This window comes from Agrilus planipennis, unplaced genomic scaffold (assembly GCF_000699045.2).
Source record: "Agrilus planipennis isolate EAB-ADULT unplaced genomic scaffold, Apla_2.0 scaffold8, whole genome shotgun sequence".
NCBI lineage: Eukaryota > Metazoa > Arthropoda > Insecta > Coleoptera > Buprestidae > Agrilus > Agrilus planipennis.
The window spans coordinates 345491-368086 of record NW_020442461.1 but is presented as its reverse complement, the minus strand read 5'-3'; the positions used below and the strand labels follow the sequence as shown (position 1 = coordinate 368086).

The 22596-nt window shown below is 30.0% G+C and overlaps 3 protein-coding genes and 1 long non-coding RNA gene across 11 annotated transcripts in view; 2 read left to right on the top strand and 2 right to left on the bottom strand.

Moving 5' to 3' along the window:
- Positions 1–4604, top strand: part of LOC108736068 — a 13414-nt gene extending 8810 nt beyond the window's left edge. For all 3 annotated transcript variants that reach the window (XR_001937673.1, XR_001937672.1, XR_001937674.1), the window contains exon 4: positions 4457–4604. This is a non-coding gene — a long non-coding RNA (uncharacterized LOC108736068). The remainder of the gene's footprint in view (positions 1–4456) is intronic.
- Positions 492–18754, bottom strand: LOC112906520. 5 transcript variants are annotated; one of them, XM_025980762.1, is made up of 9 exons: positions 18479–18754; positions 18356–18376; positions 18161–18295; positions 16266–16357; positions 3601–3678; positions 3249–3326; positions 1185–1273; positions 822–910; positions 492–599 (listed from the first exon to the last, which is right to left on the bottom strand). In XM_025980762.1, exons 3-7 carry the CDS (start codon positions 18277–18279, stop codon positions 1227–1229), a joined length of 414 nt encoding a protein of 137 aa, XP_025836547.1. In that variant the 5' UTR covers positions 18280–18295; positions 18356–18376; positions 18479–18754; the 3' UTR covers positions 492–599; positions 822–910; positions 1185–1226. The 5 variants fall into 5 exon arrangements, with proteins under 5 accessions (XP_025836547.1, XP_025836546.1, XP_025836550.1 ...); XM_025980761.1 differs by lacking the exon at positions 18356–18376; XM_025980765.1 differs by lacking the exon at positions 18356–18376 and having other exon boundaries at positions 18545–18754.
- Positions 18199–22596, bottom strand: part of LOC108736059 — a 174944-nt gene continuing 170546 nt past the window's right edge. Inside the window, exon 8 of the mRNA XM_025980759.1 lies at positions 18199–18287. Within this exon, the coding sequence (XP_025836544.1) occupies positions 18286–18287 (2 nt within the window). The 3' untranslated portion in view covers positions 18199–18285. The remainder of the gene's footprint in view (positions 18288–22596) is intronic.
- LOC108736057 (ATPase family AAA domain-containing protein 5) lies at positions 19087–22590 on the top strand. 2 transcript variants are annotated; one of them, XM_018468331.2, is made up of 5 exons: positions 19087–19340; positions 19428–20331; positions 20399–21165; positions 21230–22205; positions 22268–22590. In XM_018468331.2, exons 1-5 carry the CDS (start codon positions 19166–19168, stop codon positions 22515–22517), a joined length of 3072 nt encoding a protein of 1023 aa, XP_018323833.1. In that variant the 5' UTR covers positions 19087–19165; the 3' UTR covers positions 22518–22590. The 2 variants fall into 2 exon arrangements, with proteins under 2 accessions (XP_018323833.1, XP_018323832.1); XM_018468330.2 differs by having other exon boundaries at positions 19419–20331.

Here is a 22596-nt window from a genome sequence, read left to right as displayed (position 1 = left end):
ATGTACCTGAAAGAGTATAAAATTAAACAAAACTTCAACACAACAGTCTAAAAATAAGTAAAGAAAGTTAAAAAAAATAAAATAAGTTCTGAAGAAAAGTGTTTGTAAATAAAAAAAAGAAGATTAAAAAAATTCCTTGAAATTGAATGTAAAAAGATAAAAGAAAAGTAAATAAATAAAAGTTATTAACTAAGATACAAAAGAAGTATTAAAATAAATAAAAATGAAGAAAAGATTATTGTTTAACAAAGAAATTAATAAATATATATGTAGTTAATAAAAGAAACAAAAAAGATATAAAGAAGTAAGCAATAAAGAAAAGAGTTTTAAAAAAATAAGTAGAAAAGGTAAAAAAATTTAAAAATTAAAACAAAACAAAGAGAAGTGATGTAATTAAAAAAATTAGTTTGTCCTGGGAAAAGCTAAAGTTGCCAAGTGAAAATAAATGAAAAGAAGGTAAAGATCAGAAAAACTAAACCTATAAAAGAGACAAGTACAAAAAAATAAGCCTACCCCTGTTGAAGCGCACCCCGACGATCCTGGAAGTGGCTGGAATTGCTGATGTGGTCCCTGTTAGGTGGCTGGACTGAAGGATGTACCTGAAACAATATCAGGTTTGACAAAATTCTTCAAGACAGGGGATTAAAAACAAGTCTAAATTAAGAAAGTTAAAAAGTGTTAAAGTAAATTAAAAAGATCTAATAAAAAGTTTAAGCCAAGAAAAAAAAAACAAAGTTAATAAAAATTAAGAAAAGATATAAATGAATATAAACTTAAGAAAACAAAGTGTTTTATAGGCAAAGAAATAATTAAATACGTACCATTCCTCGAAATGTCCCTATAAAGACGATCATCGAATTGGTCCATTGTAGGGGTGCTCCTTGTATGATAATTGGGATGGAAGATGTGCCTGAAAGAGTATATGATTTCATAAAATTCTTCAACATAAGGATCTAAAGTTTAAGTCAAGAAAGTTGAAATAAAAAAAATAAAAAGAAATGTGGCAAAACAAATAAAAGTAATTTTAAAAAATCGTTTAACATTAAATCTAAAGAAATAAACAGAAACAAGGCAGGGTAAGAAAATAAAAGATGTTAACGAAGTTATGAAAGTAATAAAATAAATAAAAACTAAGGAACGATTTTAATGAATGCTATTTAACAAAGAAAGTAATAAATGCCTACCATTCTTCAAAGTGTCCTTATAATGACGATCCTTGAATTGACCTATTGCAGGGGTGGTTTTTGTTCAATGACTGGATTGGAAGATGTTCCTGAAAATAAAAGATTGTAAGTATAATATAAAAGTTCCAAACAATAGTGGCAAAATAAATAAGTCAGGGTAAGTAAATAAAAGATGATAATAGAGTTATGAAAGTAATATTAATAATAATAACTAAGGAATGATTTTAATGAAAGCTATTTACCAAAAAAATTAATAAATGCCTACCATTCTTCAAAGCGTCCTTACAAAGACGATCCATGACTTGGCCCATTGCTGGGGTGGTTTTTGTTTGATAGCTGGGCTGGAAGATGTACCTGAAAGTATAAGATTGTAAGTCTAAGACAAGAAAATTAAAATAAAGAAAATAAAATAAGTTCCAAAGAAAANAAATAAAAAAGAAGAGACCCCAAAAATGATCGCAATCCATTTGGCTACCCTGATAACGGATGTGGCTACCCATTAATGTGATGCTTAGCCAAACGTAGATATCAATTTCTTCCAACAAAAGACTTCGTTTATATCATTATGGCGATGTTAGCCTTTTGCTTTACATTGGTTTTTTGACAGTAGTTTTATGTTTCAGGACTACGAAACAGCTTGAATAGTTTCTCTATTTATATGAATATATCACTGGGTATATATTATGTATCTTTCTATCTTGTTTAACTACTGTTAGTTTCTTCCTCAAAAATGTGAAATTTCGCAACTTATTTAAAATTATTGTGAAATGTTTTTGAACTCAAAATCAGTTAATGACCTGGTCACATTTCTTCTAAAAAATAAATTTGTTCAGAACCAGCCAAATTGTTCCAAAGTTCAGATGTAAAAAAAAATTGTCATGTACATAACACACACAAACATACAGTTCTTACGCATATACTAGTTCAATGTACCTACTAAAAGTTACAGATGCTGAACACGAAAATAAAACATCATGTACTCTTTTAAATCTTAAATGCTTTTAACGTGCATGGATGCTTTTACGGTTTTGTTCAAGTTAAATTTAAAAATACCATGTTAGGGAACTATATCGTGTAACTTCGAAAATTCGAAAACACTTCGTCAATTTTTATTTTTTATGCTCTGCGAATGTAACTTCTGGTTGAAACATAGAACAGCTACTGTGGTATTCTTTGTTTTATATTGTTTACTCATTATATGGTTATACTACAACATATCTAGAATATGTCAGACATGAATCAAGGAATCACTTAGAATCTTGCCATAGGAACAAGACACCGCTCAAAAAAAATCTCTTTGATTTGACAATTGAAATTATCGCACATAGAGGAGGGCGATCCTGGGTAGAGAGGTCGATTCCTAAAAATTGTAATATGCTTAATAAGAATATAATTCCAATTTTACCAGTACCACTTGAAATTAAAGTCGAAAAATGTCATATTTTAAGCGAGAAACTAAAATATATCGAAATGAATGTGACATTTAAATTCAACATACACGAATTTGTTAGTTATACGTATATTTAAGATTGACGAAAACCTTTAGTTAACTTTGACGGCCCCTTGGTGGAAAAAGCGTTAGTCATCGAATCTAAAAATGTTTTCCTTTGAAACGCAACTTAGGGATCCCCCTCTCCATCCTAATAATTGCCACAATAATCTCAGCTAGCTCATCTAGAAGGACTTAGTATTCGAGTGATTTTTCTTCTTCATTATTTTTAAATATTACACAGAGAAAATGAAAAACGAAAATTTACCTAAATATTTATTTATCGCACTAGCCCGTTGCTTCATAACCGAAAATAATAAAAATTACGATTTGGATCAGAATTTGTTAAAATAAAGAGAATAAATTAAGTTCCAAACAAAAGTAGCAAAATAAACAAAAAGAAAAGTTTTAAAAAGGTGTTTAAAACTAAATCTACAGAAATAAAGAGAAATAAGGCAAAATAAGTAAATAAAAGTAGTTAATGAACTTATGAATGTAGTGTTAAAATAAATAAAAACTAAGGAAAGATTTTATTTAATGAATGCTATTTAACAAAGAAAGTAATAAATGCCTACCATTCCTTAAAGTATCCTTATAAAGATGATCCTTGAATTGGGGTGGTTCTTGTTCCATAGCTGGACTGGAAGATGTATCTGAAAGCGTAAAAGATTTAACAAAATTCTTCTGCACAAATAACAAATAAAAAAATTAAATAGGTTCTCAAGTAATGCTCAAACAAATAAAAAGAAAAAAAGCTTTAAAAAATAGTTTCAAATTAAATATAACGGAGTCAAGGGAAGGTATGTAAATAAATAAGATATTAACGGAGTGTAAAAGAAGTTAACGAAGTTATGAATAAAGTATGTAAATTTGAAACAATGTGTTTTATAAAAAAAAAAAGTCTAACAAAAAAAAATTAATATCTACCATTCCCCGAAGTGTCCCTGTAAAGACGGTGCTCTAATTGGTCCACTGTAAGGGTGGCTTTTATTTGGTGACATGTACCTGAAAGAATAGATTTGAATAAAAGTTCTCAATACAAAAAAAAAATTAAAAAAGAGAGATGTGAAAACAAACCCTTCAACTAGGGCAACAAAAATTTGAAATAATGATACAATGTTAATAAAATGAAAGATTTATCATCAATTTCTACAGCAAAAGAAACAATCAACAGCAAATGTTTTGAAAATATATTCTTAACAACAANTTCTTTTACATTCAGTACAGTGTTTTACAGATCGAAAACTGACGTCCCCTTTTTTATATTTAGAATTTTTGCGTAATTTTCACATTATATCTATTAAATTTTGATTAATTGAAGCCATAATCAAAACCTGGTGGTACTACGTGGCTCTTCTAACATTTTTATATAAATTTCACCATTTTGGACATTTAGTATAATAGTTTTACAGGTCGAAAATTTAAGCGCGCGTTTTTATTTATAAAACTTCAACTTTTACGTTTTATATGTATAGGCAATATGGTTCTATCGGCTGTATGTAAAGTTGCATAACGTTTAATTAGTAGCAACATGATACATAGTCTTTTATTCTTCCTTTATTAAAAATTAGTTTTCTTAATTTCTAACCGCACCCAGAAACCCCTTACATCATTATGTTTTACTATCTCTTTTTCTAAATTTTGGGACTTCAGTTATCTATACTTTAAAATTTGATGCAGCTTTTCTGTTTATTATATGCCTTTTTCCAAATCATTTGTTTTTGTTTATTTAACTTTATCAGCATGTTTCTTTCTTATTATTTATTTTTCTTTCATCCTACAGGAATATTGTACCACTGTATGCTGTGGGGGCTGTATGGGGCATTGATCGTAGCAGTCCTGTTTCACTCCATACCATAAAAGTGCCTTTTTTCCACTGGGTATAGAAGAACTTGTTCTCTATTAGTAAGGAAAGAGTCCTCAGCAACTAATTGGTAATTGACAATATTTATTAACATCACGTGATTCCTCATAGTTTTTCACATAGAATTCGTCCTTTGGATCTTTAAGGATAATTGTTTAGCAGGTCGGAAATTGACATGCGCGTTCTTATGTGTTATAATTGTTAAGGTAATTTTCATATTATATCAGTTGAATTTTATTTAATTCAAGCTGTATTGGAAAACTGTTGGCATCACGTGATTCCTCATAGTTTTTCACATAGAATTCGTCCTTTGGATCTTTAAGGATAATTGTTTAGCAGGTCGGAAATTGACATGCGCATTTTTATGTTTAAATTTTGCTGATAATTTTTATATAATGTCAACTAAATTTTCTTTAATTCAGGTTGTACTGAAAAACTGTTAGCACCATGTGATTCCTCATACATTTCAGATAAATTTCGCCGTTTTGATCTTTCATTATAATTGTTTTTTCAGTTGAAATGTAGTTGTGTGTATGTATTTATTTATAAAGTGGTATTTAGCGGACGTCCTGCATGTATTTATATGCAACGTGGATATTTCTAGTGTATGTAAAGTTGCATAATGTCTGATTAATACACATGCGGGTTTTATTGTTTTTCAGTTGAGAATTAGTTTTTTAAATAATTTTTTTACATAATTTTACTAATAAAAGTATTCATTAATGAGATCTAATTAAAATTGTTTTGAAGCGGTTCCTTTGTGAGTTTTAATAAAATAATCAAGAAGGATATTTATGGTGCTTTAGAGCAAATTCGTTCACTGTATTATTGGAAAACTGTTGGCATCACGTGATTCCTCATAGTATTTCACATANAAAAATAAACTACAACCAACTAGACAATGGTACAGATTTCAAACCATGAAAGAGCTTTTAACTTTGGTTCGTTAGTTTCCGAAATTAGTCCCCACATATTATTAAAAAGACAAACTTAGACATTCCTTTTGTAATACAAGTTTAAAAAGGTTTAATTTACACAAATATTACGCATTAATTTTCAAAACACATTTTTAATGGTTATTTATACTAAAACGAGCCAAAATGTCTTGTTCTGTCGGTCGAGCGTTCAAGTATACGACTGTTAAAGAGAGCAAGTATTCGGTGAAAGAAAGAGAGAAAGTTACGCTCGAACAAAAGCCAAAAAATATATTCTTAACAACAAGAAATGCGTTAAAATATTTAAACAACATTAAAAATAAACTACAACCAACTAGACAATGGTACAGATTTCAAACCATGAAAGAGCTTTTAACTTTGGTTCGTTAGTTTCCGAAATTAGTCCCCACATATTATTAAAAAGACAAACTTAGACATTCCTTTTGTAATACAAGTTTAAAAAGGTTTAATTTACACAAATATTACGCATTAATTTTCAAAACACATTTTTAATGGTTATTTATACTAAAACGAGCCAAAATGTCTTGTTCTGTCGGTCGAGCGTTCAAGTATACGACTGTTAAAGAGAGCAAGTATTCGGTGAAAGAAAGAGAGAAAGTTACGCTCGAACAAAAGCCAAAAAATATATTCTTAACAACAAGAAATGCGGTTAAATATTTAAACAACATTAAAAATAAACTACAACCAACTAGACAATGGTACAGATTTCAAACCATGAAAGAGCTTTTAACTTTGGTTCGTTAGTTTCCGAAATTAGTCCCCACATATTATTAAAAAGACAAACTTAGACATTCCTTTTGTAATACAAGTTTAAAAAGGTTTAATTTACACAAATATTACGCATTAATTTTCAAAACACATTTTTAATGGTTATTTATACTAAAACGAGCCAAAATGTCTTGTTCTGTCGGTCGAGCGTTCAAGTATACGACTGTTAAAGAGAGCAAGTATTCGGTGAAAGAAAGAGAGAAAGTTACGCTCGAACAAAAGCCAAAAAATATATTCTTAACAACAAGAAATGCGTTAAAATATTTAAACAACATTAAAAATAAACTACAACCAACTAGACAATGGTACAGATTTCAAACCATGAAAGAGCTTTTAACTTTGGTTCGTTAGTTTCCGAAATTAGTCCCCACATATTATTAAAAAGACAAACTTAGACATTCCTTTTGTAATACAAGTTTAAAAAGGTTTAATTTACACAAATATTACGCATTAATTTTCAAAACACATTTTTAATGGTTATTTATACTAAAACGAGCCAAAATGTCTTGTTCTGTCGGTCGAGCGTTCAAGTATACGACTGTTAAAGAGAGCAAGTATTCGGTGAAAGAAAGAGAGAAAGTTACGCTCGAACAAAAGCCAAAAAATATATTCTTAACAACAAGAAATGCGGTTAAATATTTAAACAACATTAAAAATAAACTACAACCAACTAGACAATGGTACAGATTTCAAACCATGAAAGAGCTTTTAACTTTGGTTCGTTAGTTTCCGAAATTAGTCCCCACATATTATTAAAAAGACAAACTTAGACATTCCTTTTGTAATACAAGTTTAAAAAGGTTTAATTTACACAAATATTACGCATTAATTTTCAAAACACATTTTTAATGGTTATTTATACTAAAACGAGCCAAAATGTCTTGTTCTGTCGGTCGAGCGTTCAAGTATACGACTGTTAAAGAGAGCAAGTATTCGGTGAAAGAAAGAGAGAAAGTTACGCTCGAACAAAAGCCAAAAAATATATTCTTAACAACAAGAAATGCGTTAAAATATTTAAACAACATTAAAAATAAACTACAACCAACTAGACAATGGTACAGATTTCAAACCATGAAAGAGCTTTTAACTTTGGTTCGTTAGTTTCCGAAATTAGTCCCCACATATTATTAAAAAGACAAACTTAGACATTCCTTTTGTAATACAAGTTTAAAAAGGTTTAATTTACACAAATATTACGCATTAATTTTCAAAACACATTTTTAATGGTTATTTATACTAAAACGAGCCAAAATGTCTTGTTCTGTCGGTCGAGCGTTCAAGTATACGACTGTTAAAGAGAGCAAGTATTCGGTGAAAGAAAGAGAGAAAGTTACGCTCGAACAAAAGCCAAAAAATATATTCTTAACAACAAGAAATGCGGTTAAATATTTAAACAACATTAAAAATAAACTACAACCAACTAGACAATGGTACAGATTTCAAACCATGAAAGAGCTTTTAACTTTGGTTCGTTAGTTTCCGAAATTAGTCCCCACATATTATTAAAAAGACAAACTTAGACATTCCTTTTGTAATACAAGTTTAAAAAGGTTTAATTTACACAAATATTACGCATTAATTTTCAAAACACATTTTTAATGGTTATTTATACTAAAACGAGCCAAAATGTCTTGTTCTGTCGGTCGAGCGTTCAAGTATACGACTGTTAAAGAGAGCAAGTATTCGGTGAAAGAAAGAGAGAAAGTTACGCTCGAACAAAAGCCAAAAAATATATTCTTAACAACAAGAAATGCGTTAAAATATTTAAACAACATTAAAAATAAACTACAACCAACTAGACAATGGTACAGATTTCAAACCATGAAAGAGCTTTTAACTTTGGTTCGTTAGTTTCCGAAATTAGTCCCCACATATTATTAAAAAGACAAACTTAGACATTCCTTTTGTAATACAAGTTTAAAAAGGTTTAATTTACACAAATATTACGCATTAATTTTCAAAACACATTTTTAATGGTTATTTATACTAAAACGAGCCAAAATGTCTTGTTCTGTCGGTCGAGCGTTCAAGTATACGACTGTTAAAGAGAGCAAGTATTCGGTGAAAGAAAGAGAGAAAGTTACGCTCGAACAAAAGCCAAAAAATATATTCTTAACAACAAGAAATGCGGTTAAATATTTAAACAACATTAAAAATAAACTACAACCAACTAGACAATGGTACAGATTTCAAACCATGAAAGAGCTTTTAACTTTGGTTCGTTAGTTTCCGAAATTAGTCCCCACATATTATTAAAAAGACAAACTTAGACATTCCTTTTGTAATACAAGTTTAAAAAGGTTTAATTTACACAAATATTACGCATTAATTTTCAAAACACATTTTTAATGGTTATTTATACTAAAACGAGCCAAAATGTCTTGTTCTGTCGGTCGAGCGTTCAAGTATACGACTGTTAAAGAGAGCAAGTATTCGGTGAAAGAAAGAGAGAAAGTTACGCTCGAACAAAAGCCAAAAAATATATTCTTAACAACAAGAAATGCGTTAAAATATTTAAACAACATTAAAAATAAACTACAACCAACTAGACAATGGTACAGATTTCAAACCATGAAAGAGCTTTTAACTTTGGTTCGTTAGTTTCCGAAATTAGTCCCCACATATTATTAAAAAGACAAACTTAGACATTCCTTTTGTAATACAAGTTTAAAAAGGTTTAATTTACACAAATATTACGCATTAATTTTCAAAACACATTTTTAATGGTTATTTATACTAAAACGAGCCAAAATGTCTTGTTCTGTCGGTCGAGCGTTCAAGTATACGACTGTTAAAGAGAGCAAGTATTCGGTGAAAGAAAGAGAGAAAGTTACGCTCGAACAAAAGCCAAAAAATATATTCTTAACAACAAGAAATGCGGTTAAATATTTAAACAACATTAAAAATAAACTACAACCAACTAGACAATGGTACAGATTTCAAACCATGAAAGAGCTTTTAACTTTGGTTCGTTAGTTTCCGAAATTAGTCCCCACATATTATTAAAAAGACAAACTTAGACATTCCTTTTGTAATACAAGTTTAAAAAGGTTTAATTTACACAAATATTACGCATTAATTTTCAAAACACATTTTTAATGGTTATTTATACTAAAACGAGCCAAAATGTCTTGTTCTGTCGGTCGAGCGTTCAAGTATACGACTGTTAAAGAGAGCAAGTATTCGGTGAAAGAAAGAGAGAAAGTTACGCTCGAACAAAAGCCAAAAAATATATTCTTAACAACAAGAAATGCGTTAAAATATTTAAACAACATTAAAAATAAACTACAACCAACTAGACAATGGTACAGATTTCAAACCATGAAAGAGCTTTTAACTTTGGTTCGTTAGTTTCCGAAATTAGTCCCCACATATTATTAAAAAGACAAACTTAGACATTCCTTTTGTAATACAAGTTTAAAAAGGTTTAATTTACACAAATATTACGCATTAATTTTCAAAACACATTTTTAATGGTTATTTATACTAAAACGAGCCAAAATGTCTTGTTCTGTCGGTCGAGCGTTCAAGTATACGACTGTTAAAGAGAGCAAGTATTCGGTGAAAGAAAGAGAGAAAGTTACGCTCGAACAAAAGCCAAAAAATATATTCTTAACAACAAGAAATGCGGTTAAATATTTAAACAACATTAAAAATAAACTACAACCAACTAGACAATGGTACAGATTTCAAACCATGAAAGAGCTTTTAACTTTGGTTCGTTAGTTTCCGAAATTAGTCCCCACATATTATTAAAAAGACAAACTTAGACATTCCTTTTGTAATACAAGTTTAAAAAGGTTTAATTTACACAAATATTACGCATTAATTTTCAAAACACATTTTTAATGGTTATTTATACTAAAACGAGCCAAAATGTCTTGTTCTGTCGGTCGAGCGTTCAAGTATACGACTGTTAAAGAGAGCAAGTATTCGGTGAAAGAAAGAGAGAAAGTTACGCTCGAACAAAAGCCAAAAAATATATTCTTAACAACAAGAAATGCGTTAAAATATTTAAACAACATTAAAAATAAACTACAACCAACTAGACAATGGTACAGATTTCAAACCATGAAAGAGCTTTTAACTTTGGTTCGTTAGTTTCCGAAATTAGTCCCCACATATTATTAAAAAGACAAACTTAGACATTCCTTTTGTAATACAAGTTTAAAAAGGTTTAATTTACACAAATATTACGCATTAATTTTCAAAACACATTTTTAATGGTTATTTATACTAAAACGAGCCAAAATGTCTTGTTCTGTCGGTCGAGCGTTCAAGTATACGACTGTTAAAGAGAGCAAGTATTCGGTGAAAGAAAGAGAGAAAGTTACGCTCGAACAAAAGCCAAAAAATATATTCTTAACAACAAGAAATGCGGTTAAATATTTAAACAACATTAAAAATAAACTACAACCAACTAGACAATGGTACAGATTTCAAACCATGAAAGAGCTTTTAACTTTGGTTCGTTAGTTTCCGAAATTAGTCCCCACATATTATTAAAAAGACAAACTTAGACATTCCTTTTGTAATACAAGTTTAAAAAGGTTTAATTTACACAAATATTACGCATTAATTTTCAAAACACATTTTTAATGGTTATTTATACTAAAACGAGCCAAAATGTCTTGTTCTGTCGGTCGAGCGTTCAAGTATACGACTGTTAAAGAGAGCAAGTATTCGGTGAAAGAAAGAGAGAAAGTTACGCTCGAACAAAAGCCAAAAAATATATTCTTAACAACAAGAAATGCGTTAAAATATTTAAACAACATTAAAAATAAACTACAACCAACTAGACAATGGTACAGATTTCAAACCATGAAAGAGCTTTTAACTTTGGTTCGTTAGTTTCCGAAATTAGTCCCCACATATTATTAAAAAGACAAACTTAGACATTCCTTTTGTAATACAAGTTTAAAAAGGTTTAATTTACACAAATATTACGCATTAATTTTCAAAACACATTTTTAATGGTTATTTATACTAAAACGAGCCAAAATGTCTTGTTCTGTCGGTCGAGCGTTCAAGTATACGACTGTTAAAGAGAGCAAGTATTCGGTGAAAGAAAGAGAGAAAGTTACGCTCGAACAAAAGCCAAAAAATATATTCTTAACAACAAGAAATGCGGTTAAATATTTAAACAACATTAAAAATAAACTACAACCAACTAGACAATGGTACAGATTTCAAACCATGAAAGAGCTTTTAACTTTGGTTCGTTAGTTTCCGAAATTAGTCCCCACATATTATTAAAAAGACAAACTTAGACATTCCTTTTGTAATACAAGTTTAAAAAGGTTTAATTTACACAAATATTACGCATTAATTTTCAAAACACATTTTTAATGGTTATTTATACTAAAACGAGCCAAAATGTCTTGTTCTGTCGGTCGAGCGTTCAAGTATACGACTGTTAAAGAGAGCAAGTATTCGGTGAAAGAAAGAGAGAAAGTTACGCTCGAACAAAAGCCAAAAAATATATTCTTAACAACAAGAAATGCGTTAAAATATTTAAACAACATTAAAAATAAACTACAACCAACTAGACAATGGTACAGATTTCAAACCATGAAAGAGCTTTTAACTTTGGTTCGTTAGTTTCCGAAATTAGTCCCCACATATTATTAAAAAGACAAACTTAGACATTCCTTTTGTAATACAAGTTTAAAAAGGTTTAATTTACACAAATATTACGCATTAATTTTCAAAACACATTTTTAATGGTTATTTATACTAAAACGAGCCAAAATGTCTTGTTCTGTCGGTCGAGCGTTCAAGCATACGACTGTTAAAGAGAGCAAGTATTCGGTGAAAGAAAGAGAGAAAGTTACGCTCGAACAAAAGCCAAAAAATATATTCTTAACAACAAAAAATGCTTTAAAATATTTAAAACAAATTAAAAATAAACTACAACCACCCCGATAATGGTATAGCTTTCAAACCATGGAAGAGCTTTTAACTTTGGTTCGTTAGTTTCTGAAATTAGCCCCCACATACCATTAAATAGACAAACTAAAAAATTCCCTTTGTAATACAAATTTAGAAAGGTTTAATTTACACAAAGATAATGCATTAATTTTCAAAGCACATTTTTAACGGCTATTTGTACCAAAAGGAGCAAAAATGTATTATTCTGTCGGTCGAACGTTCAAGCACACAACTGTTAAAGAGAGAAAGTATTCGGAGTACGAAAGACAGAAGATTACGCTCGAACAAAAGCCAAAAAATATATTCTTAACAACAAAAGAATACTTTAAAATATCAAAAAAACATTAAAAATAATCTACAACCACCTCGATAAGGGTATAGCTTTGAAACCATGAAAGAGATTTAACTTTGGTTCGTTAGTTTCCGAAATTAGCCCCCCCATACCATTAAAAAGACAAACTAAGAAATTCCCTTTGTAATACAAATTTAGAAAGGTTTAATTAACACAAAGATAATGCATATATTTTCAAAACACATTTTTAATGACTTTTTACACCAAAATTAGTAAAAATGTCTTGTTCTGTCGGTGGAACGTTCAAGCACACAACTGTTAAAGAGAGAAAGTATTCGGAGTACGAAAGACAGAAGGTTACGCTCGAAGTAAAGCAAAGAAATATATTCCTAACAACAAAAAATGCTTTAAAATGTTTAAAAAACATTAAAAATAAGTTACAATCACCCCGATAATGATATACATTTTAAACAATGGAAGAGCTTTAACTTTGGTTTGTTAGTTTCCGAAATTAGCCCCCACATATCACTAAATAGACAAACTAAGGCATTCCCTTTGTAATACGAGTTTGAGAAGTTTAATTTATATAAAATATTAAAACGTGAAAATATCTTCCTCTTTCGGTCTATTGTTAAAAGAAGGGAAGTATTAGGAGAATATAAGATAAAAAACTATTTCTTATAGTAAACAATTTTGTTATATTGAAAAAGATTTAAAAATTGATTGCAATCACCTCTATAATGGTATAGCTTTCAAAAAATAAAAAAGGTTTTAATTTATAGATATTGAAAATACATTATTCCTTATTCTCTTCTCAATTTTACTTTGTAAAAACGGTGCTTGTTTTTCTAATAAAAGAACTTTTTAGCTATAATCGCCTTTGAGAGTCTACACTTGTATTGAAATAGTAAAAATTAATGAAACAATTCATTTCATTTAATTATGCAATTAATCAAAAATTGAGTAGATAATAAAATTTTACTGCGAAAAAGTGCAAAAAACCCGCATTTAACATTCCTCCAGCTACCAGTTAAACGCCAAGACCCGCCTCCCAGCTTCACCACGAACTCTTCGTGATGAAGGATACCTGGGAAGTCGAACTTGACGATTAACCGATGACTGGAACAGTGGTAAATACAGGGGTAATACACCGCCGGACTTACAGTCGCCCGTTTGGCCTATTCCACCTAATAACGCTTTGCTATAGGTACCCTCACTCAGCGTCTAGGCAGTCAACCTACGATCTGCGACCGTATTACCGCTTGAGTGACTAATAAGCTTGCCTTATATATCGTTCAACCGCGAAAAATAGTGGTGAACTGTTACGCTTGTACTACTTTTTTAACCCTATAACATAAAAATATGAATATCGTTCTAAACAAAGTACACTATGATTATACATTTGAAGAGATTCGTAGAAGGAATTTTTAGTTACGCTATTCGAATAGCGTCAGTGTACATATTTCATATAAACTGAATTAATATGCTTAAAATTGTCTACTTGAACTACCTGAACATTAGTAGAATTACTTGAAAAATGTTTCTAATGAAAAAAAAATATTAAAACTGTACCCTATTCGTCAAAATTGTGAAAACATACGAAATTTCAAAAACTCACCGGAAGGTAATTTTTGTTCCACATTATGCACTTATTCAACATAAAAAGAAAATTGCATTGATTTTATCCATTGGTAACACCTTTTCACTTAATAGCAGCAGGTTTTCTCTTTATTAGCAACACTTAATTATAACGAATAAATTGTTTATAAAACCTTAAGAAAACCAGATGTTTTTCACTACTTTCACTGTAACTTTGTATTTATTTTGCTGTCCGAACCGGCAAAAATTTATATTTTTTGGAAAACTATTCACGTAAACATTCTAGCAACCGCTATCATTACACTAAAGTGGAATTTTCCAACTTTATTACGTGTTGGGCCACGGTCGGCAGGAACGAGACAACAAGACTGCTAGCGCCTCTAGAGCCTGAGTACGGAGAGTATTCGAACTACATTGTAGAAAATTTATGCTCGTATTTTCCCATTTCTTTGTTTTAATTCAATTGCAGCTTCTTAATAAAAACATAAATACCTATGACAGGATTGTTATCAATAGATGCAACAAAAAACAAATACGCTATGGAATAAGTATGAATACATTTCCGCAAAACTCGCTCGTTTAATTCATAAAATTGTAGATCAATTTGTAAAAATAATAATCGGACTGTTTAATAATATTAATTTTTAACAAAGGAATTCAATTCTATTCGGAATGTTTATCTTCACACATACACACAAGCATTTTACTTCTTGAGTCAGATTAGGAAAAAAACAGCTACAAGAGATATGTTGGAGGACAAACAGATAATACCTAGGCAGAATTAAATTGTTTTAAGATTACAAACTAGCTAAAATAAAATGTCTTTAAAAACGCAGAAATTAATTGCAGAATTTAGGAACAAAAAAAACAACTGTTTAAATTTATAATTTTTAAAAATTTCTCATCATTCCATAGAAGACTAAATAGTGAATTTCTTTTCTTCGTTTTATAACGTTCCTATATACAAACGAAGAAACGTTATTCTTAAAAAATCTCCAATAAATTTATTACATTTTGAAAATATCAACTTCTTTAATAACCGAAAAATTAATTAAAAAATATTAAAAAGAAGTATCTCAAATAAAGTCAAAACGAAGTTTTTGTTCGCATATTTTAACTATAAAAAGTTTTGTCTACTATAAGCTATCAGATTTCGTACAATAATTGTAATGTATAGTACACGTAGTAAAAATACCCACATTAGACGAAAGCAAAGTGGAAAACATTCATTTAGACCAGCAGTGCAATGAAATCTTAATTGTTTTCTTAGACTACTTATGTACTAAATGAATATGAATAAACTGTTTTATTAAAATTGAAAAAGTTATTGCATACAAATTTTGCCTCACACTGTGAATTTTTACTCGACTTTCATATCGGCAACCCACTATACTCCAATGTATTTTCAACGTCAGTACAATGGCAGTTCGAGAAATTAATAAAGTTTTTAAGGTGAGGGTTGAAGGTACACCTTAGTAATTTCTAACTGCAAAGTTCCTTTCACTGATTCTCTATAACAACTCTAATATATTTTCAGCTACTTTAATAAGAAAGAAATTAATTTATCAAAAAATGAAAACGACTTTTTTAAATTGGGGGTTGAAAGTGTACTCTGATAATTTCCAACAATAAAATTCTATTCACTAATCCCTTGAAACAACTTTAATACATTTTAGCAATTTCAATCCGTTTAATAAGGGATAAATTACTTTATTTTTAGTAATTTAAACTTTCTAAGGTACAACAGTTAAATTTGAAATATTAATATTGTCAATACTAAAGTAACAAGTAAAATAAACAAATTTAGCAAATTGATTAATAACTTTTTTGTAATCATAACGAGTAGTTATTCAAAATTGTTAAATTTTTAGTTATTTTATATAAATCTAGAAACATTAATGCAATACTGTTACAGATTAATTATTCAGACCTTAGGTCTCTTGTTTACTGTTCAGATAGTTTCCATTTCTTTGCCTTATTCAATTGAACGTAAAATCAAAGATAATTTCAGGGTAATAAAGTTTATATTAGGTTTGTGACTTAATAAAAACTTTATTAGACCAAAATTGGTACCGATTTTCACATTCACTTACTTATACGAGTCCAATTTGTACAAAAATAATTATTTTATCTATGTATGCATATTTTAATAAACTATAGTAATATAATTGAAAACACTCACCGTTAAAGCCACAACCAGGAAACCGCACTCTTCCTTCAAGGATGCTGTTCCAATGCAGCTTCAAGAGTCCAAGAAGGAATAAGGAAAAGTTGCTGCAACAAAATAAAACATTACTTTACAAATTCCATAAGTATGTAAATATATAATTAAAAAGCCTATTTATGACAACTATTACCTGATGAGCCTCAATAATATCAGTCAATGGTTAATAATACAACTAAAATTACCAGTGATAACTAAACTATTAGAGAAAAATAAATAGTCAATTAATGCAAAATGGATCGAATTAATAATAAAATGACTCACCATATGAAACAATAGGGATAACAATTCCTCCACAACAGTTGATATGTACACTTCGCACAGTCAAAGGTACTCATTGGAGAATTACTGCAGAATTGATGTTAAAATATTCTTTGGGTAGAATGATTTCATTGTAGGTGATTTCTTGTTCTAGTGGGACCGAAATAAAATTATAATTGGGCAAGAAAAATGAATTCACTAAACTATTTATGAACTAATACATGAAATAAGCTAAAAGCCTACTGAAAAACGAGTTTGATAGTACAACTGGTTGGAAATAGCAATGGAATGTTCATGTTTTTGTCAGATTTCTGTTAAAAAAAATTTTTTTTACAATGAATTATATGCAACCAAACATACACAGCTGTAGATTGATCTGTATACTGCTAATTAATTAATAATTGTAATAAATTTTTTTTTGCGTAGATACAGGATAATGAGTCTATGTTAATTTTTTGTCTATTATTGTAGTATTATTGCTGTTGTCGGCCATTATACATTTCTCATTGTTAGCGTATTGTTGCCAATGTCAGCCATTTTAGTTTTCAATTGTTGATGTATTGTTGTCGGTGTCGGCCATTATACTTTTTAATTGTTAACGTATTGTTGCCGATGGCGGCCATTATACTTTTTAATTGTTGACGTATTGTTGTTGATGTCGGCCATCATCGTTTCTTAACTGCTGTAAATCGCGCCTTTTCGTTTTTGTAATGTATAATATATAATGTGCAATATCAATAATGTATTTCTAATTTAAAATTATGTGTAAATAAATAGCCTGTTGGTACCTATGTGAAATCTTTTTAAATGATTTAGAATCAAAGTCAACTTGTTTTGTTTTCAACAAAACATGTATAATTACTATAACGATTCAGGCAATTTCTTCTAATTCTTTTAATCAATAAAAAAGTAAACAATAATAAACAGCCCAATTTCCCACATAAAGCTAACAAAGTTTTTTGTCCGCATTTTTAACTATAAATAACTTTCTTTATCAGAATTCGTTTAAAAGATCGTAATGTACAATACACATCGTAAAAGTACTCAGCTTAGACAAATATCCAAAACAACACATTTATTTACATCAATAATGTTAAAGAAATCGTAATTATTTTCTTAAGAGCGCATACGTACCACATAAATTTAAATACTTTATTTTATATTATTAAAATATGCAGAAAAAGTTATTGTTTATAAATTTCGACTCATACTGTAATTTTAAATATTCTTCATCCTCCATATCGGCAACCCAACGTACTGTACCGTCAGTAGAGTTGCATTTCACGATTCATTTAATTTTAATTTTCAATACATTTTTTGTACCTTCAGCTCGTTTTATAGGGGAGAAATTAATTTATAACAATATATAAAGACGTTTTCAGATTAGGGATTGAAAGTATACCTTAGTCAATTTTAAGTCCAAAATTCTTTTCAGTAATCCTTTACTTTAAACTTTAAAACATTTTGATACTTTTAGCTCATTTAAAAAGGTAAATATTAATGTTATACAGAGATAGATGTTGATGTTCTTAGAAAAGTATAACATTGCAGATAATTAAGTTCTTAGTCAAAACAAGGGTTGAAAAACTCACCAGCCTGTTATGTAATTCCTTTCAGTTGAGAGCCCTTTACTTTTACTGCTCTTAGATTCTTTGATGTATGTTACGCATATGTCAAGCCTGTTTTCTGCTTTATTCTTCAAAGAAGGCATTCTGCATTCTGTAATTCTGAAAATAAGAAAATTCAGTAAATAACGCAATTCAGATACAAAACTACAGCATTCCCACCTGTTTGTTTTGTAGTAGAAGCTGTAGAACAAATGATAAATAATTGTTGAGTAGAGAAAAATTAAAATATATTATTACATCAAATTTTACAAACAATTTACAGTTATCTCACTACATGTTTACCTGTTGTATTAATCGATTGTGGAAGTGGTGAGAGGGTTTTCTATTTAATGTGTAAAATCTATATACTTAGTGTGTAAGAAATCCCTGCTGTGTCTACCTGGTTGGATCTCATAAGGAGGTTGTACGTTGCACTTGCACAAGGAAATTAAAACTTCAATAAGCGGTTCCACACATTTAACAGCAACAGTTTTGAAGAAATTATATTCTCTAAGAATATTATAATATTTTTAACGGTTTTTCATATAATTACGTTGACAGCTGTTTTCATAAATAAGGTTATTTTGCTCGCAATAATTTAAAAGGTGCGCTGGGCGCCCTCTTTTGATGTTGCCTTTAACCACTGTGGTAGTTGTTACCATAGAGAAAAAGGAGCTACATGAACATTGTTTAAAAAGTGTAGTTTTTTAGAGTTTTTAAAATTTTGTGAACTAATATTAAACAGGCAAAAAAAAATAAATACGTAAGCCCACATAAAGTCTTTTAAAAGGATTTTCAAAATTTAAAAGGTATTGTTATGCACGCTTAGACTTAGCGTTTATAGTGCCACTATTTGAAGAATTTGCCGCCCATCATTGAAGTATCCTCACACATCTATGAATTTAACATAACCTTAATTTTTAATTGTAAATGAAAATAAGTTTTTTAAAATAAACATGAATTAATAATTAATTAATTATCTAAGAAATCATGAAAGGTCTTGCTTACAAACAATCTTCCGACTCAATTGCTCAAACATTTTGCAACGAAAGTAATTCCAGAGAAAATGTAATAAGGAGTGAGGAAAATACATTAAATTGTTCAAAGGGGGCCACTTCACACAAGAATAAAGAACCAAAGGAAGTTGTTTCACCCATTGAAACAGGTACTTCTCATTCAATACTAAATATATTGTAGAAGAAAATATAATTGAAAGTATTCAAAGTAAATGATGCTATTTTAGATGATGAAGATGCTAAGAGCAAGGGGTCAAATGTAGTTAATGTTTTTCAATTTATGATGGATAACAGACATAAAGTCATTGGTAGGAATTCTCCTGGAAAAGAAGCTGTAGACAATAACGAGGAAGATGTAGAGCAAAATAAAAAGAAGTTGGCTGCACGAAAGGCTTTACTTCATAAATGGGCTGCATCTAAAGGAACAAGCAAAAGGAAAAATGAGGAACTGGAAAGAGATCAGTTTATTTCATATACATTAGATGAAAGAGCTAAAAGAATGAAAAAACTTTTAACACAAAATAGTAAGAAATGTGTTAATGTAGCTAGTGAAATTGATAATGACTTTGAAAATGACAAAAATGTATGCAAAAGGCGCGAAGACAAAAACAGAAGTGAAAAATATGACAAAAAGTGCACTAGTGAAAATAAAAAATTAGGTAGAAAAGTCAAAGAAAACCAGAAAGAAGGAAAAAAAGAGAAACTTATTAGTGTTTTAGGTAATTTGAAGAGTGAAAATTGTGAAAAAAAAGGCAGTTGTGTTGAAGATAGAGTAACAGAGGCTCCTCTTGACAAAAATTTATCAAAGGGTAATAAAAGTAGTAAGAGTAAAATAAATAATTCTAAATCCCAAAAAAACTGGACAATGAAGTTAAGATTAAATATAGAAGAAATCAATCATTCAAGCTCAGAAAAATCAATTACATCAAAAGAAAAAGAATGTGTTATGTTGTCTTCTAATTCAGAGTCAGAAAATGAGCAACAAGAGACGTTGAAAAAAGATTTGAAACTTGCACCATTATTTGTTAAAACATCCAAAAGGAATGTGGATAAGGCAGCTTTAAAAGCACGGAAGGAGTTTTTAAATAGTGGTCTTCCACCGTCTTTACTTAAGAAGAAAACTTTAGAGAATCAGAAACGGTATGTTTACTTCTTAAACTTAGTTATTTTAACCGATTGTCTTGTATTAACCAATTTAATTTTTCAGTAATTTGGAAGAAGATTATGTCATGTTTCCAGTGATATCTCACGTTCGTCCAAAACAAACAGAAGGAGGATTAAGAAACTGTTCCATTAATTTTTGGGATTTACCTGAAATTAAACTACCTTTCATTGAAAATAGTTGCGATAATGTTTTCATTACAAATTTGGAAGAATTAGGATCGATAACAAAATCGAAATATCCCCCAAGAGAATTTTTCTCTAAAGTATCATTTGACAAAGTAACAAGGTTTAAAAAAATAGTTAAAGACATCAAGAACAGCAATCCTGACTATCCTGTATATAAGGCGTTCAAAATTCTAAAACAAAAACGTTTAGGTTTGATAAAATCAGAATTAGAAAGCGAAATTTCAAAAAAAAGTAAAAAAAAAGGCAGAAAAAGAAAAAAGGAAGCCAGAATGACTCACCAAAATATACCTGATTCGTTAACATGGGTTGAAAAATACAAACCATCATCTTTTAATGATATATTTGGCAATATTTCAAGTGCAACTGAACTAAAGAAGTGGTTAAATCAATGGGTAGTCTTTAAAAAGGAAATAAACGCACAGAAAATAGGTCGAAAAAGGAGTGATTCTACAAGCAGTTCGGAATTTGACATGGCCGACGGTAACAGTATAGATAATACTTTACCAGGAAACGGCATGATATTAGTGGGTCCCCATGGTTCTGGGAAGACTGCTTCATTATATGCAATTTGTAACGAATTAGACATAAACGTCTTGGAATTAAACGCTTCTAGTAAGCGAACGGGTAAAATACGAGTTCTTGGTTGTATTTTTACTAAATGATTAATTCCTTTTTATAATTTCTTTAGGTAAACGTTTACTGCAAGAAATCCAGGAGGCAACTCAGTCCCATCAGGTCCGAAAGGCCCAAGAAAAGTCCAATTCCATAAGCTCTTTCTTCCAACCAGATTACCCATCATCTTCTTCTGACGAAAGTAATAATTTCAAATCAAAAATGTGTCTTCTTCTTGTAGAAGACGTCGATCTAGTCTTTGAACAGGACGAGGGCTTTCTGAGTGCTTTATCTCAAATTTTGCTCGTCAGTAAACGTCCCGTGGTAATGACCACTGCTGACCCTACGTGCCTTCACCTTCAAAAATTTACTGCACAGCATCAAGCTATTGTATTTGCTCCTATGTCTTCCAAGACCCTCGGGGTATGGTTACAGATGGTTTGCCTAGTCGAGGGATATTTTGTTAAAAAGGAGTCGCTGTGCAATCTTCTGGAGTTTAATAATGGCGATGCAAGAAAAACATTGTTACAATTAGAGTACTGGGTAACAAGTGGAGGAAACATCGATGGAAAATACGAAACAACTAACGAGAAATGTGATGAATTTTTATCCATTGACGAAGGTTCTAACGATTCGTGTTTTAAATTTGAAAAGGAAGAAGAGGACGCCGAGAGGGACGTAGAAACGCACGCAAATTGTACTGAATATTTTGCTTCAAAAGTTGAAGGTAATGAACTGTGGTGGAATTTATACGAAGCCCTGGGAAGCTCAAAGACTGAGATGAAGTCTGCGTTGAGATTTTTGGACTCTATATCGTTGTTATCCAGCGGTTCCCTGGGTCGCGCCTGTATCAGGAATAGAAGGGAACTTACTTCGAGATTTTGGGAAGAAAATTTAAAGGACAGCTTGAGTCTGAACGACTGTCAGGACGATTATGAAATGCAAAAGGATTTTGTATTAAATTTTTCAGAAACTGTTTTGAATATGGGTCAAAAAATGAACTTTGAAGATGTAAAAATTAATTTGGCCGTTCCGTCTGTGGACAGAATTAGGTACGTAATAATGTAATTAATATTAATTAAAGGTGTTTTCTGATATATATATCAAATTCTAGATCGAGAATTAAAAAACATGCGTCGGATTCAGCTCTTGTACAGATAGTACCCCTTTCTTCGCACATGGATAGAAAATCTGTCGCAATGGACTACCTCCCTACGCTTAGAAATATCGCGAAGACAGAGGCCTACAGGTTTACCACTAATTCGAAACGTCGAAATCGTTTTTATCATTATTTGCGCGGTCTCGGATTGGATGTGAACGATATTTGTCTTAAAACCGCCTGTGAAACTTTTAAACAATTATAAAACAAACTAGTAAAAAATTACCTTATGTGAGTAGTCAAAAAAAATTAATTTAACTGTATTGTACTATTATTATTATTTT